At 35.4% G+C, this 15840-nt stretch overlaps 1 protein-coding gene across 1 annotated transcript in view; it reads left to right on the top strand.

The window, feature by feature from the left end:
• The window catches only part of CFAP47 (cilia and flagella associated protein 47), a 496124-nt gene that overhangs the window by 57189 nt on the left and 423095 nt on the right, over positions 1-15840 (top strand). The window contains exons 17-20 of the mRNA XM_043459762.1: positions 2125-2247; positions 3564-3695; positions 7470-7547; positions 11650-11794. Of these exons, the coding sequence (XP_043315697.1) occupies positions 2125-2247; positions 3564-3695; positions 7470-7547; positions 11650-11794 (478 nt within the window). The remainder of the gene's footprint in view (positions 1-2124; positions 2248-3563; positions 3696-7469; positions 7548-11649; positions 11795-15840) is intronic.

Below are 15840 nucleotides of genomic sequence, written 5' to 3'. Positions count from 1 at the left end.
CTCTTTTTTTTTTTTTTTTTTAGATTCTTTTCCCATATAGGTCATTACAGAGTATTGCATAGAGTTCCCGGTGCCAGGTGGCGATAGTGGTAAAGAACCTGCCTGCCAATGCAGGTGGTATAAGATGCGTGAATTCCATCCCTGAGTTGGAAAGATCCCCTGGAAGAGAGCATGGCAACCCACTCCTGTATTCTTGCCTGGAGAAAACCATTGTCAGAGGAGCCTGGCGAGCTACAATCCATAGCATTGCAAAGAGTCAGACGTGACTGAAGTGACTTAGCATGCACGCACCTATTTTGGCCATTGCAGAGTATTGAGTAGAGTTCCCTGTGCTGTACCATAGGCCCTTATTAGTTATCTATATTATATATACTAATGTGTATATGGGGCTTCCCTGGTGGCTCAGATGGTGAAGAATCTGCCCACAATGTGCAAGACTCAGGTTCGATCCCTGGGTCGGGAAGATCCCCTGGAGAAGGGAATGGCTACCCCCTCCAGTATTCTTGCCTGGGAAATTCCATGGATGGAGAAGCCTGGTGGGCTGCAGTCCATGGGGTTGCAAAGAGTTGGACATGACTGAGTGGCACAGACACTCACATATAATGTTTATATGTCAATCTCATAATTTATCCCCTTCCTCCCCCCCCGCCGGTAGCCATAAGGTATCATTTATTAATTATTGTGTCTCAGATATGATGCATAATGATGTTAATGTATTATTTAATTTAATCCTTGTAACAACTCTATAAGGCATATATTAATTACTCAGTTGCTGGGTGTAGAAATGGAGCAGTAGAATGGTTAAGTATCTAGTACAAGTTCACATGTGCAGTAAATGCCCTACTTGAATTTATATCCAAAGTGATCTGCCTACACAGTGTTTGCCTTTACCCTCTCATAAAATTTGATTTCCACTTTCCCTACAATGGATTGATTAAGAATTAAAGTCTGAGATATCAGAATACTGAATTAAATTATTTTGGCAAATTTTAGAAGCCCTTGAAGTTAAGTGAACTGTGAAGTGTTACTCTTAAGAAAATAAAGATGGAGGAACACAAAATGATTAAATAAAATGTTCATTTAAGGTTTGTCATTAACTGTGAAGGACTTAACCATTTGATCTTTTGTTAGCTTTGTTTAAAATGTTATTATTCCAGTTATCCAAATCATGTTCTTTAACTATAAGAATATATTAAAATCTCCTTATACAATAAGAAATAATATGTATTACTTACATTAGCATCTAGAGGAATTGGGTTTCCCTGGTGGCTCAGAGAGTAAGAATCTGACTGCAATGCAGGAGACCAGAGGTTGATCCCTGGGTTGGGAAGATCCCCTGCAGAAGGAAATGGCAACCCACTCCAGTATTCTTGCCTAAAAAATCCCAAGGACAGAGGAACCTGGTAGACTACAGTCCATGGGGTCACAAAAGAGTCAGACATGACTTGAGTAACTAACACTTTCACTTTTCACTTTCTAGAGGAGTTAGAAATTTTGAGTTTTAGTTTGCGTTGGTTATTGTTTGTTTTCCTTTAAAAGGGGAGAGGTGGATAATATCAGCATTTCCAAAAAAACATTTTATGTTCCAGTAGTTCTGTGAAGTGGTTTGTGTAGGACTGCATGAGGGACTCCTGTGCTTAAATAATTCTGTGCATCACAGTGAACTACTTCCCCACTGCCAGATAAGCAAAGTAGGCATTATCAGTATATTAAGCTCTTTGAGAAGACTTCTAGTAGAAACTTGACTGGATAGTATTTTGACACACATTATTTCCCATATTTACATGATTCTTGAGCTTTTTCCTTTTGCATAGCACACAGTAAACCTTGTGCATATTGGGGTAGGTGATCTCTATTATCCCCTACTGTGACTGTTCTGCACGATTCTCAGTCATGGATATACTTCCTCCTTAGAGTTTTCTTGCTCTCCCTGCCTTCTTCAGTTTAGGATTACATTATAAATATTCAATTCTTTTCTCTTAAGCACACCATAAAATCTGGTAACACTTCATATTTTAGAAATTTCTATGAAGCTGAAAAAGCTTGAGTTATCTGATGGGGGATTAAAAAAAAAGCATGTTTACAATTCTTTCAATTTCACATTCTCTTTCTTCTTATTATTAGCTTGGACACTCCAAGGTAACATTTTTAGAGCCACGGATACTCTTTAGCAATAGCCCTCAAGGGCTAACAACTTGGAGGAAAGCCATTCTTCACAATGTAGGACAAAACCATGCTTATTTCAAGGTAATGTAGAAGCTTGGAATCTTACTTGAATCAGATCATATTATAACTTGAAATATGTGTTTACTATGAGTTCTGTGCCATTAATACTTTAGCCTTTATATATCGGCTAATGTTAATATTTTGGTTTTTCATATGAGATTTATCTGTATACATTTCATCTATTGTAATACTTTGTCCTTTTAATTTCCCATAAAATTTGCGTCTTTTTCTGTCTCTCTCTTCCTTAGTCTCTCCTTTTTTTCTGCTCTTACCCCTCTTTTTCTTTCTTTCTGTTGTTTTATTGAAAAAAAAGATGATGTAGAAAAAAAAATTGAAAAAAAAGTACATTTTTGTTATATTCAGTATATGCTTTTCCTTTTTTCCCCTCATTTTCACTCTGTCATTAAGACTGTTATGGTAGTAAGTGGGACCTAGATCAAGACCATTCTAAAGATACTCTGTTTATAGTTATTACTCCTGATTTAATTTGTGCAGTGTGTGATATTTAAATTGAGCTTCCCTGGTGGCTCAGATAGTTAAGAATCTGACTGCAATGCAGGAGACCTAGGTTCGATCCCTGGGTGGCTGTTGTTGTTGTTGTTTTTTAAACCAACATTTAAATCCCCTAATAGTGACAGTAGAGGTTAGTATTTGAGAGCTTTCTTTCAAGCTTTATATTTACATGTCTTCTGCCCCAACAAGCAAAGGAGAATACCCTTTCTACTCTGTTGCTTCAGAATTTGTTCTGAGATCTTAGGGGGTGTTCTGTCATCCTAAAAATATCTTAACCAGTTTCCCTTCAAATTATTCTGACTTAAGAAATGATAGATAAACCTAAATTGGCTTCTGACAAACCACACCTTAACTCTTTTGGTAAGTTACTTTTTTGAAGGTTGAAATGATATCTTAGGCACTAGGCTATGAAGCAAATAATAAAGAAGAGGAGGTTACTTTATCATCTTGCCTTCCCACTAACTTTGCTTTCAGTTTTTTAGGATCAAGGCAAAGGCAGCTATCAAAATAGTATCTAGAATTTTGGCATCTCTCCAACAGATATATCTCATTCTTTTGTAAGTTTTTCAAAATCTCAAAGCCACTTCATTATCCTATTTGGATTGGAAGATGTCCCTGCTGAAAGTTCTGTTTGTGGGTTAGGGGTGCAAATCCTTGTTGAAATTCGAAATGTTTGTCTGCTGTTTGAAAATCTGTTTCACATCATATCATGCCCCGTACCTGCAGGTCATCTCTCTGTGTAGTGGTGTAGAAGCAACCTATGAAAATTTTGGAATGATAACTTTAAAGGGTAATGTCACATTTCTGCAAATTTTTGATTATAGATTTGTGACCAGAGCCTTTTGTCTATGATTAATATTATTCCATCACAAGGAATCATCCCACTGGGGGGACTAACTGTTCTCAATATCTCCTGTACTCCTACCGTTAAAGAAAAATTTGACACAAGAGCAAAGGTATGTTTATGCATATGTGTTCTCACTTCTTATATATGTCTCTATGGATTTGTTTGGTTATGATATTTATAATAGTAGGTATAATTTGTAGAAAATATTTTTGATGAAAGTTGCTAATGGAAGTTTCTACTAAGTTGAAATGGATACCTTTCATCAATTCGAGGCCTTTTTCACATGAACTTGGGATATTTGATATCTCTAACTTGTGACAAGGCCTCACTACTCACAAAGCAAAGGATTGTTTTCTCCATGGTATTAAAAGATGCCTTAGGAAAAAATAATCAATTTTTGGATGCTAATTCTAAATAGCTTTAATAACTATAGGAATTATAGATAAATTGTATATGAGGTTAACATCTCTATTTTATAGCACACATAAAATTTCTTACTATTTTATGTTCCGGAAATTATGTGAATAAAAAGATACTACCTTGATTTTAAGGACTTCTCCAAGAGTTCATTAAACAGAAAAAAAAAACATGTCAGATGAGTCTGTAATAAATTTTATTTATTAAATAAACTCATGGAATACTCTTAATCTTCAATCTGATGATCAACTGTGTGCATTAACCCGCATTTAAAAAAATAACATGTATGCTATCATCAGATCAAAATGAATGGCTTAAGATGTATCCCCCATTTTATCCTTCAATTTCTCATAACTGTTAATTCTTAAATAACATGTAGCTTAATATAATAAATATCAATTTGCTTGGCCCTGAAATAAATAACCTAATAATTATACCCTACCTTTATAAAGAATTATGTACTGAAAGATGTTTATAAATTATATATTATGATATATGGTCTGATATTTGGACAGAATTTTTTATATACTATTCTGGAAAAAGTAAAAAATATAGCCACTAAAGTATAGGTTTTACTGAGAGATTAATTGCCACTGTATTTCAGAGAACTATACTGCTTTTACAAAGTTTATCTTTTTAACATTATAATATAATGAGATTCATTTATTCATCTATTCCCTGGGTATTTATTGGGCATACATTATGTGTTAGGCTCTTCTGTACATGCTAGGAATGTAAAATTGAACAAGATAACTAGAGTCCTTGTTCTCTGAGAGTGTACAATCTGATGGAGGATGCAAATAACTCAAAAGATAGTATAGTAAGTATAATGATGGAGAAATGTTGTAGGCTGAGGGAGTACACAGGAGAGGTTTGCAGCCAGGCTTAACATGGTCAAGGGCAGTTTCCTAGGGGAAGATGCATCTAAAAGGCACTGAAGTTAAAAATCATTCAGAGAAAAGGGATAGTAGTGGGGTGAAGGAGGAGAAGAGGAAAAAGTACTTAAGGAACCATGATCAGATATAGGAAGGAGAGAGCGAGCTACAAGACAGATATGAAAAAACTTAGTTTAACATGGCTTTATAGATTGAATGGATGATAGTGGAGAAAGATGTAAATATTTAGAGACCTGCATAAATTTTAGGTCATACAGGTCCTTATCAACAACTTAGAAACTCAAAATTTTATCTTAAGAACTAGGAGTCTTTAAGCATGGAGTTTCACAATCAGATTTGCATTTTTCAGACATCACTTGGGTTATAGAGTAGCGTGAAACTGGGACCAGTGCAGTTACTAGTCTGGTAATGATGTCCAGGCAGGAGAAGATTGTGTTCTTTGTTAGGAGACAGGATTCTAGACCAATTCATGTCAAATTTAAGAGATCAGCATTTAGGGTTTGATGATTGGAAGGGGTCACATATAAGTAAAATAAGTTAGTCAAGAGTTAGACAGATGAACTACATTCAATGAGAAAGAAATTAGAGGATGAGTAGCAGATTTTAGAGGGAAATCATGAGTTTGAAGCACCTTTTGCATCCCTATGTAGAGATGTCTAATATGTCTAATAAAGAGGCCATTGCTTATGCATATTGGTCTGAAGGCTAAGGATTAATTTTAGAGATGATAGGGATTATTTCTGTTACCCATCTAAAGACCAAGAATGAGTGTAAGTGGGCTGAATATATTGATGAGAAGTTGAAATGATAAACTTTGTAAGAAGTTAAATAAAGTTAAGTAAAAAAGGAATAATAAAATAAATAAATAAATAATAATATTATTATTAATAAATAAATTTATTCATTATATATAAATAAATATTTTTATATTTTTATTATATAAATTTATTATATAAATATTTATTTATTTAAATAATAAATATTATTTATTATATAAATAAGATAAAGTTAAATAAAAAGGAATAATAAAATAAATAATAAATAACAATATTATTAATAAATAAATTTATTATATAATATATAATATATATTATATAATTATATAATATAATAATAAATTTATTAATTAAATAAATAAATAATAAAATAAAAAAGGAAATAGAGACAGGTAAATTGGGGCTGATCTGGAAAGAAATCACACATCACAGACTTAGATGTCCCTGTGACATGTGACATCCTAGAATTCGTGTCTCTGAAAATGGGCAAGAAAGCAGGGATGATAGAGGATTGTGAGAAATAGAGGCACAGATGAGTATATGGTTTCTGGGGCCATGGATTTGTGAGGAGTGGTATCGGTTAGGTACAGATGAAGTCTTGGGAGATAGAAAGGTCAGCGAGCAATGAGTGAGGGTAGTGAATGTGTTATGGTAGCCTGGAATTTAGAGGTAAGTAAAAGGCAGCCTAGGGGGGTTGAGATTTATATGCAGCATTCATCAGTGAAGCACATATCTGATTTGTAATTTGTAATTACTGATTTGTAATTACTTCTGAAGCATTGACTTATGCTTCTTATGATTTTAGTCAAGTATTTTGTTTATGTACTATATATTCTATAAATAAAATATAGAAATCATGTAGTATTATGAATTAAGCAGTTCAGTTAATAAGACTGTCTAGATGGCACTCTGAAACAATGGTATTTTATGGTTTGTCTATAAACAATGTCACTGATTCTGTTGAAAGAGTGAAATTCATCCATAAGTCTTTTGTAGTTAGAGTATACATTTAGATTTAAATCTTGAAGTTGATTGCTACCAATCTCATGTAGACAGGGCTTTCAAGGAATGATATTTTCATGCTTCAGATTTTGATTAGACAATTATGTGTTCATGTAATCTTCAGGCCTTGTTTTTTAGGAGTTACACACCTAAATTTTTATTTCACTATATTAATTTTCTTGAAAGAGATTGTTCAGGCAGTTCTTGGTCCACGGTTGGCCGCTGCTACTTTCAACTTTTGTGACTTCAAGCCTCAGTTTTCCTCACTTGGAAATTAGGGTATTAAGAAAATACTGAAGATTAAAAAAAAAAAAAGATAATGCATTTAGCAGTGTGCTTGGCCTGTATACTCAGCAATTTTTAGCTGCTCTCATTAGAATTATGGTTGCTTTGGATGTTAGTATCTTTCTATGGAAAGAAGCATGTTGTACTTAGTTTTCTTGTTTTAATTTTGAATATCCTGTTGAAGTTAGGTCAGTACAATAAGCTTACGTGGAGTTTGAGGCAGTAATGTCAAGGCAAATGGGTAGAACTCTTCAATCAAATTCACAAGCTGTCAGTCCCATTTGTGGTGGAAGTTTTTAAGAGTTTAAAATTCACTTCTCTTAATTTCAAGTCTACATCCCGAGAAATAGGATGACAACTGCCAGAATAAATCTTGTGACATTTATAGTATGTTATGATTATATAAATCATAAAATGTTATATAAATGTCAGGTAATATTGTACCTGAGAAGTATATGAGTATATTTTAGTGTGGTTTCTGCAGAATTTTATGTTTCTCCTAAACAGGTTGCTATTCGCCGTGCAAATGACATAGACCTTAGGATTGGTGGATCTGTTGAGGTTGCTGATGTTGAAATCCACCCAGTAAGTATGTTGCCTATTTGTAGAATCAGTTTATGAGTGCAGTGATTTTTATTGATGTGTCCCTAGTCAGCCCATGTAGGTAAAATTTTTTTTATTATATAGTAGTGTGATATAGAAATTAATACATGTAATATAAATGTAAGTAATGAAACAGAGTACTGAGCAGATTAAATGAAGGTTTAAGAATTCACCACTGAATTTAAGTTAATCAGAACAGTACCAAAACCATTAAATTATCTGTAGGCTTCATCCTGATCCTACCCGTCTTAAGAGATAACTACGTTCCTGAATTTTGTCATTATTATCTCTTTATTTTTTCTAATTGGGTTGCCGCATATGTATGAATTCCTTAACTGTTTATTATTTAGTTTAGTTTGTTGATTTCTCAGCTTTATAACAAAGATATATTATCTTTGGTTGGTTACTTTTAATTGAATGTTATGTTTTTAAACTTCGTCTTGATTATGTGTAGCTGTATGTTATTCATTATCCCTGGTGCTTAATAATCTATTATGTAGACATACTGTAATTTGTAGACTCATTCCATTGTCCATTCAGTTAGTGTATCTGTTTTTTGTGGTTTTTTTTTTTTTTTGATATTACAAATACTATAGCTATGAACTTCCCTCGTAGCTCAGTCGGTAAAGAATGTGTCTGCAATGCAGGAGACTCAGGTTCAATTCCTGGGTTGGGAAAATCCCCTGGAGAAGGAAATGCTAACCCACTCCAGTATTCTTGCCTGGAAAATTGCATGGGGAGAGGAGCCTGGCAGGCTACAGTCCATGGGATCACAAGAGTCAAACACAACTTAGTGACTAAATCACCACCACCACCACAACTATGAACATTCATGTACATATCTTCTAAGGTACTTATGTAAGAGTTTCTCTAGAGGTAGAGTTTCTGAGATTACATATATATTTGACTGCACAAGATAATTTCCATATTTTTTTCTCAAGTTTGCATTGCTCCATGTTCTGTTGCTCCATAATTTCTTTGTAAGACTTAATGTTTGCCAGTCTATTGAGTGTAAAATGGTATCTCACTGTGGTCTTGATTTTAATTTTTTAAAATTTATTTATTTTAAAATTTTTGGTTGCTCTGGGTCTTTGTTGCTTTGTGCAGGCTTTCTCTAGTTGCTGCAAATGAGGGGCCACTCTAGTTATGGTGCTTGGGCTTCTTGTTGCAGTGGCTTCTCTTGTTGTGAAGTATGGGTTCTAGGGCATTCAGGCTTCAGTAGTTAAAGCTCATGGACTCAATAGTTGTGACTTGGAGGCTCAGTAGTTGTGACACATGGCCTTAGTTGCTCTGTGACATGTGGAATCTTCCCAGACCAGGGATCAGATCGAACCCATGTCTCCTGCATTGACAGGTGGATTCTTATTCACTGTGCCACCAGAAAGTCCTGTATTTTCTGAACTATAATCAAATTATTTTTTTGAACTATTGTTCTGTACCCTGTATTGTTCTACAATTGGTAGAATGCACATGCATGCTATTTTTCTTTCAGGCCAGGCCTTCAGATCTGTTCTCATCTATCCAAAGAAACTTTCCCTGATCCTTCAAAAAGCCCATATGTCTGTCCCTTGTGACATTTATAAGATGTTACAAACATCTTAATTTCTGGGAACATGTCCATTGTAGCCATAGTCATATTATTTTCAGCTTATTTGCCCTTTTATTTTTCTCTCCCCCATGACTGGTACCATTCAGGTTCTGAATTAAATTAAGTAGAAATTGATGAGGCTGCTGGTTGCCTCAGGTAGGACCTTACCACAAGTCTGCACTTTAACAACATCATCACAATTTTAGGCTTGAAGTTACAGTTTTCTAACCTTTCTTTTATTCAGCATTGAAGGCATGGTAAATCCAGGCAGACCGACAGATACTAAGCTAGCTTGGCTATGATAATGGTGATTTCTGGAGTATCCAGATTGTTTTTGGTTTTTTTTTGCATTGCTATGGTGTCCTCCTTTGTACAACATTAGACAAATATGGAGACTTTTAGTACTATATTTCTTTGTGGCAGGCTTTGCATGTTATGGTATGACCGAGTAATTCATAGGACTTTACATTAATGTATATTTATCAATATTCCCTAATTATTTTGGATTTTTAAACATTGCTGCCTAGTTACCATTTAAAACCAGTATTCTAGTGTTTCCAGATATTGTTAGCAATACATCTAATAATTATGAGGGGAAGGAAATGGCAACCCACTCCAGTCTTCTTGCCTGGAGAATCCTATGGATGGAGAAGCCTGGCAGGCTATGGTCCATGGGGTCGCAAAGAGTCAGACATGACTGAGTGACTGAAGAGAGGGAGAGAGAATGTGTGTCTTAATATCAATTAGGGAATTTCATCCAAATGAGCCTATGGGAAAGACCAGAGTGGGATAAGAGGAATGATTTGTTGCATGTATGAAGCATCAAACTTTTACTACCTATTTTGGATTTTACAAATTTCACTTGTAGAACTGAGTTGATATTTTGCATGCTAAGTCGTTTCAGTCGTGTCTGACTCTTTGTGACCCTGTGGACTGTAACCTGCCAGGCTCTTCTGTCCATGGGATTTCCCAGGCAAAAACACTGGAGTGGGTTGCCATGCCCTTCTCCGGAGGATCTTCCTGACCCAGGAATTGAAACTGTGTCTCTTACATCTCCTGCATTGGCAGACAGATTCTTTACCACTAGCACCAACAACTGAAACAAATAGTGAACAGTTGACTTTAATGCCATGTTTTTCTCAACATCAGGATACTGTTGTCTCTTTCTCTTTTAATGCTGTATATGATTCTTTTACTAAGGAACTATAGGATATCTATAGTTACTCCACCAGAAGAGGAATCCTACAGAGTTTTTTGGTATAGGCACATGTCTGTCATATAAGTTAAAGCTAAGATACATTCAGTTAACATTCCTTGTATATTTAAGCTAGATGTCAGATAGATACGAGGCAAAAATGAATGAGACATAAGATCCACTAGGAGACACAGATAAATATACAAATCAACGGACTTGCGATGTCATAATGTAAGTAATCATAAGGAACAGAAGTAGTCTTGAGCAGACTGTAATTAACTGTGGCTTATCCAGCTGGTGTTTGAAGGATGTGTAGTATTTCATCAGGCAATTGCAAGTTAGAGAAGGGTCTTCCTGACAGAAGAGATGCCTCGATAAAGACACAGAGGGTAGAAGTGTCAGTATTGGTTGGAAATGACAGGTCATACAACTTGCTGAAATATAAAGTGGTAGGGGTAAGAGTCGAGGCTGGAACATGAGGCGGGGGAAGGTCATGGTGAACTTTATGAGCCCTCCTAATAAACTTGACATTGTCCTGTAGATGGAGAAAAATCATCACATTTTAAGACAAGAAATCATGTAGTCAGATTTTCAATTAGTTTACTTGTGACTTAGTTGTGGAACGGAGAATTGGAGAAAGTCAAAATCTAGAAATGAAACGAAAGTTGCTAACTTTATATAATTGCAATAAAGATAAGAGGTGAAGGAGGCAGAATTAATGGGATTTGATAACTGATTACATCAGCAGGAGAGAGAAGAAAAATATAATGAATGTGTATAGAGTTCTCATTTAATTGCTAAATCATGTTGGATTCTTTTGCGACCCCATAGACTGTAGCCAGCCAGGCTCCTCTGGCCATGGAATTTCCCAGGCAAGAATACTGGAATGGGTTGCCATTTCCTGCTCCAGGGGATCTTCCCAACCCAGGGGTCAAACCTGTGTTTCCTGCATTGGCAGGTAGTTTCTTTAGCACTGATCCTCCTAGGAAGCCCAGTTTGTAGAGTGTGCCACCGTTAATGATGTCCTTGAAAAACATTAGAGTGTAATTTTTTATTGAGGTATAATTGAAATATAACATTGTTTCAGGTGTACAATATAATTCAATATTTGTATATATTGTGAAATGTTCACCATGGTACGTCTAGTTATCATCTGTCACCAAGCATTATCTTTTTCTTTCTAGTGATGAGGGCTTTTAAGATCTCGTGTCTTACAGTATAATTTTGAGTTTACATTGTTTTTATTAACTGTTACTCTACCTTCTATTTATTATTTCTTTTTTTGTTTGTTTGTCTTTTAGAATAGATTTAACTTCTCTGGCACCTATATTGGTGCTACTCACATTATGCCATTTTTAGTAAAAAACAAAGGTGTAACACGTGCCAGAGTAGAGTTTAACCTGGAAGATGCTGATGGTTTTTCACTGGATTTTGAAGGCAAATCAGGTACATATTTTATGCTATGATGATATTATTATAAAAGTAAAAGAATTTTAAGTTGCTCAAAGAAATAATGTTGAGTACTGTGAAGGGCAATTATTCTTGATATTTTTTAATGACTCAGTGCATGTTTTTCTTATATCCTGTAACCCATCTTGGTTCTATTTTTATAAATACACCTGTATTAATACCAGAAGACTGGTAATACATGGCAATTAACTGTGCTTACTAATAGATATAATAGGTTAAGTATGTTATATATAAGTATATACTATAAATGAAAATAAAATTATTAATTGCTAGTTTTAATGGCTTAAGAATTTTAGGTAAATATTTTAGATAGTTCTGTGTGTTTAACTATATATTAGGTATCTTTATGTTAAATTGTTTGAAAAAATATATTTCAATTGTTCATCTCAGGTGTTGTCAAAGTAAGATCTATGGGCTAAATCTGGCCTGGCCCCTCTTTTTATAAATAAAGTTTTATTAGAACATGGGCATACTCATTTGTTTGTATATTGTTTATGGATATTTTATAATGGCAGAGTTGAATAGTTGTGACAGAAACCATATGGCTTGCAAAACCTAAAATATTTACTGTCAAAACCCTTACAGAAAACTGTTTGCCAACCATTGCTTTAGTCATTTTTTATTCAGCATATATTTGTTGAATACCAATTATAGATCAGATACTAGCTTATGAGTCTATAAAGACAATAATACATCTTGCTTATTCTCCAACAGTGAATAGTAAGTTTATCAGTCAAGGTCTTAGTAGTGAATGAATGACTCACTTCAAGCATTTAACTGAAGATTATTTAATGAAGGAATTAGGTATGAACCTGGGAGCCAGGTTTAAAGGAACTGACAAGGATAGAAGTTGTTTCTACCTCTACCTAAAGGAGCAAGATGAGGCAGGATGTCGGAGCCCTATGAGTGGTGAAACTGTAAAAGAGAGGCCATCTGATAAAAGCTGTAATTATTTTTAAAAATATTATTAAAATTATTAAAAATTATTTTTAAAAAATCCTTGGCAGAATTGTAGGGAAAATGTGAGGACATCAATACCTTCTATCCTCTGATACCTTGCTGGCATCTCCCTGTGGTTGAACCAAATCAGAGGCAGAAGAGCTAGGAGCCTCAATAAATCAGTCTGTAGAGGTTAGGACAGAGGAGAGCAGAGAAAGATGGCTATTGGATCTAAGTAAGAAATGGTTACCACCTATATAACACTAGGAGAGAGAGAAATGAAGTATTGGGTTCTTACCATATAGTATGGTGGATGCTTCAAGACAAGTCAGTTAATGGCGCTAAGTAACATATGTTAAGGGGAACTAGCTGAGAATCAGCACTAGGAAAAATTTCTTCGAGAAACTGATGCTTCATCTGGATTTAGAAGAATGAGGAGCGATACAGAGAAGGGGATAGAAAAGAATGAAAGTAAAGGTGTAGAAACGAGTCAATATGGCAAGTAGTTGGGAATATATAGAATATAGGAGTACAGGACTAGAGAAGCAATTGAAACCCAGGTAACTAACATTCTTTTCTGGACATTTATTCTAGGGGCTGTTGTTGTTTAGTCCCTAAGTTGTTTCCCCTTTTGTGACCCATGGACTATAGCTGGCCAGTCTCCTCTGTCCATGAGATTTCCCAGGCAAGAATACTGGAGTGGGTTGCTCTTTCCTTCTCCAGGGGATCTTCCTGACCCAGGGGTCAAAGCCACATATCCTACATTGGCAGGCAAATTCTTTACCACTGAGCCACCAAGGAATCCATTCTAGAGGTTAGGCAGTTTGGTTATAGGATTGATATCTAGGCAATGGTGTGAGTTGGCTTGCCCTTCACTGATTTTCCTTTTGGAGTGAAGTTGAAAATAGCCTGGGGGAAAATGTGGGGATGGAAAAGGTAAGACCAGAGACAGGGAGATCAGTTAGGTGTGGTGGCCATACAGGTGGGAAATGATGAGAGCCTGGGCTCAGACTTTGATGTTGGGGAAGGAAAGGAGGAGATTGCCAAAGGTGCTTAGAAATTAGACATGCTCCGATGTGGTCACCAAGTGGACGTGTGTATTAGGGAAGAGGAAGAAATTTTGGATCATTCCCAGTTTTTGACTGTAAGTGACAGGTGCCTAGATGAACAATTCATAGTTGATATAATATGGGAGCATTAAAAAAGCAAGAGACATTACTTTGCCAGCAAAAGTCCGTATAGTCAAGGCTATGGTTTTTCCATTAGTCTTGTATAGATGTGAGAGTTGGACTATAAAGAAAGCTGAGTGCCAAAGAATTGATGCTTTCGAACTATGGTGTTGGAGAATACTCTTGAGAGTCCCTTGGACTGGAGGGAGATCAAACCTGCCAATCCTAAAGGAAATCAGTCCTGAATATTCATTGGAAGGACTCATGTTGAAGCTGAAGCTCCAATACTTTGGCCACCTGATGTGAACAACTGACTCATTGGAAAAGACCCTGATGCTGGAAAAGATTGAAGACAGGAGGAGAAGGGGATGAAAGAGGATTAGATGGTTGTATGTTGTCACCGATTCAATGGACATGAGTTTGAGCAAGCTCTGGGATTTAGTGATGGACAGGGAAGCCTGGCGTGCTGCAGTCCATGGGGTCGCAAAGAGTCAGACAGGACCAAGCAACTGAACTGAATAATGTGGGAAAAGGAATAGGTCTAGGCGAGCATGCTGTGTTTGCAGGGACTGTGGAATAGCCCAAGAATGATGACAGTAGACATTAGGAAATCTATATGAATTTTATATTCATTTTTGAAAAATTTGGATGTGAAACTTTAATTGCCTTAACATTTTTGCTCTGATTGCCTCATATGCTTTCGTGCATCTTGTTAATGGTTCACAGACTCTTCCTGTTTATTCTGTAGAGCTACTCAACAAGGTGCATTTCTTTCCACAGTTCTGCCTTAGCCCTAGCTCAAATTTCCCTTCTAGGCCACTGCATCTTCTTTTAAAATGCTTTCCCAGCCTCCAAGCCTTTTTCCCTCACACCTATACCAGAGAGTGATCTCTTTCACATAAAGATCTTATCCCATCTGAAAAGCTTTGTTGGTTTCCTATTTCCAGTAGCATTGGGTCTCAACAGCAGACTGTTGACACAGTCTTAGGATGTACATAAGTCGATCTTAATAATAATTATTAATAAAGTTTATAATTGCAATAAAGTTTATACTTAAAATGTCCAGAAAATACATTTTATTAATATGAGTATATTAACACATAAACATCCTTCTGTGACAAAAGTTGTAGCTTGTATTAAAAAGAGCCTTGTACTTGTTTGTCGTCTTTACTGTGAGCTCATGAGCTCAATGACTACAGTTCCAAATTTTGCTTTCTGCTTGAGTTGTCTGATGTAACTCTCTGCACGTTGTAGGCACTCAGCAAGTATTTATTGATGCTATGTTGGATTATTGCATTTCACAGTCTATATGTTTATATATACTACAGATATATTTAAGAATATCTGTTTTATTATATTTTATATGTTTGAGATATATAGTCATTCTAGGTGGGTATTCTTTGCTGTTTAATATGTATTTTTATTCCACACCACAAACATGTTTGTGTTAATTAACACTTAATGGATTTTTTTGGTTCATTTGTCTAATGGTTTTTATATCATACATCAAGTTGAGTGAGATTTTACCTGGATGGAGAAGGGTGGAATGAATTATTTATTTCCAGACAGGAGTAATTGAAATTATCATTCCTTGGATTAATCTGAAAACTTCAGGGAGGAAAAGCGATTTTAGAATTGTTTAGATGAAGATAGATGTTCCATTGTAGCTAACATTCAGTCTTTAAGAACTTATTTTAGAGGTTTATTTAAATGGTTATAATTTTTTACCCTGAAGTTTGTGTTGCTTTTTGACAGTTGTCTGTACTTTCACCCAGTGCCTTTGTTTTTGAAGTTATACCATTACATTGAAATTTTTCCTTGTACAAAATTGTGTCTATCTTCTTTGTGAATTCTGTAAGGCATCAGAGGAGGTCTGGCTCTTCCCCTCTCCATCTTTGCTGGAGAGGGAGTCTC

This window comes from Cervus canadensis, chromosome X (genome assembly GCF_019320065.1).
Source record: "Cervus canadensis isolate Bull #8, Minnesota chromosome X, ASM1932006v1, whole genome shotgun sequence".
NCBI classification, from domain to species: domain Eukaryota; kingdom Metazoa; phylum Chordata; class Mammalia; order Artiodactyla; family Cervidae; genus Cervus; species Cervus canadensis.
This window is presented reverse-complemented; position numbering and strand designations above follow the sequence as displayed.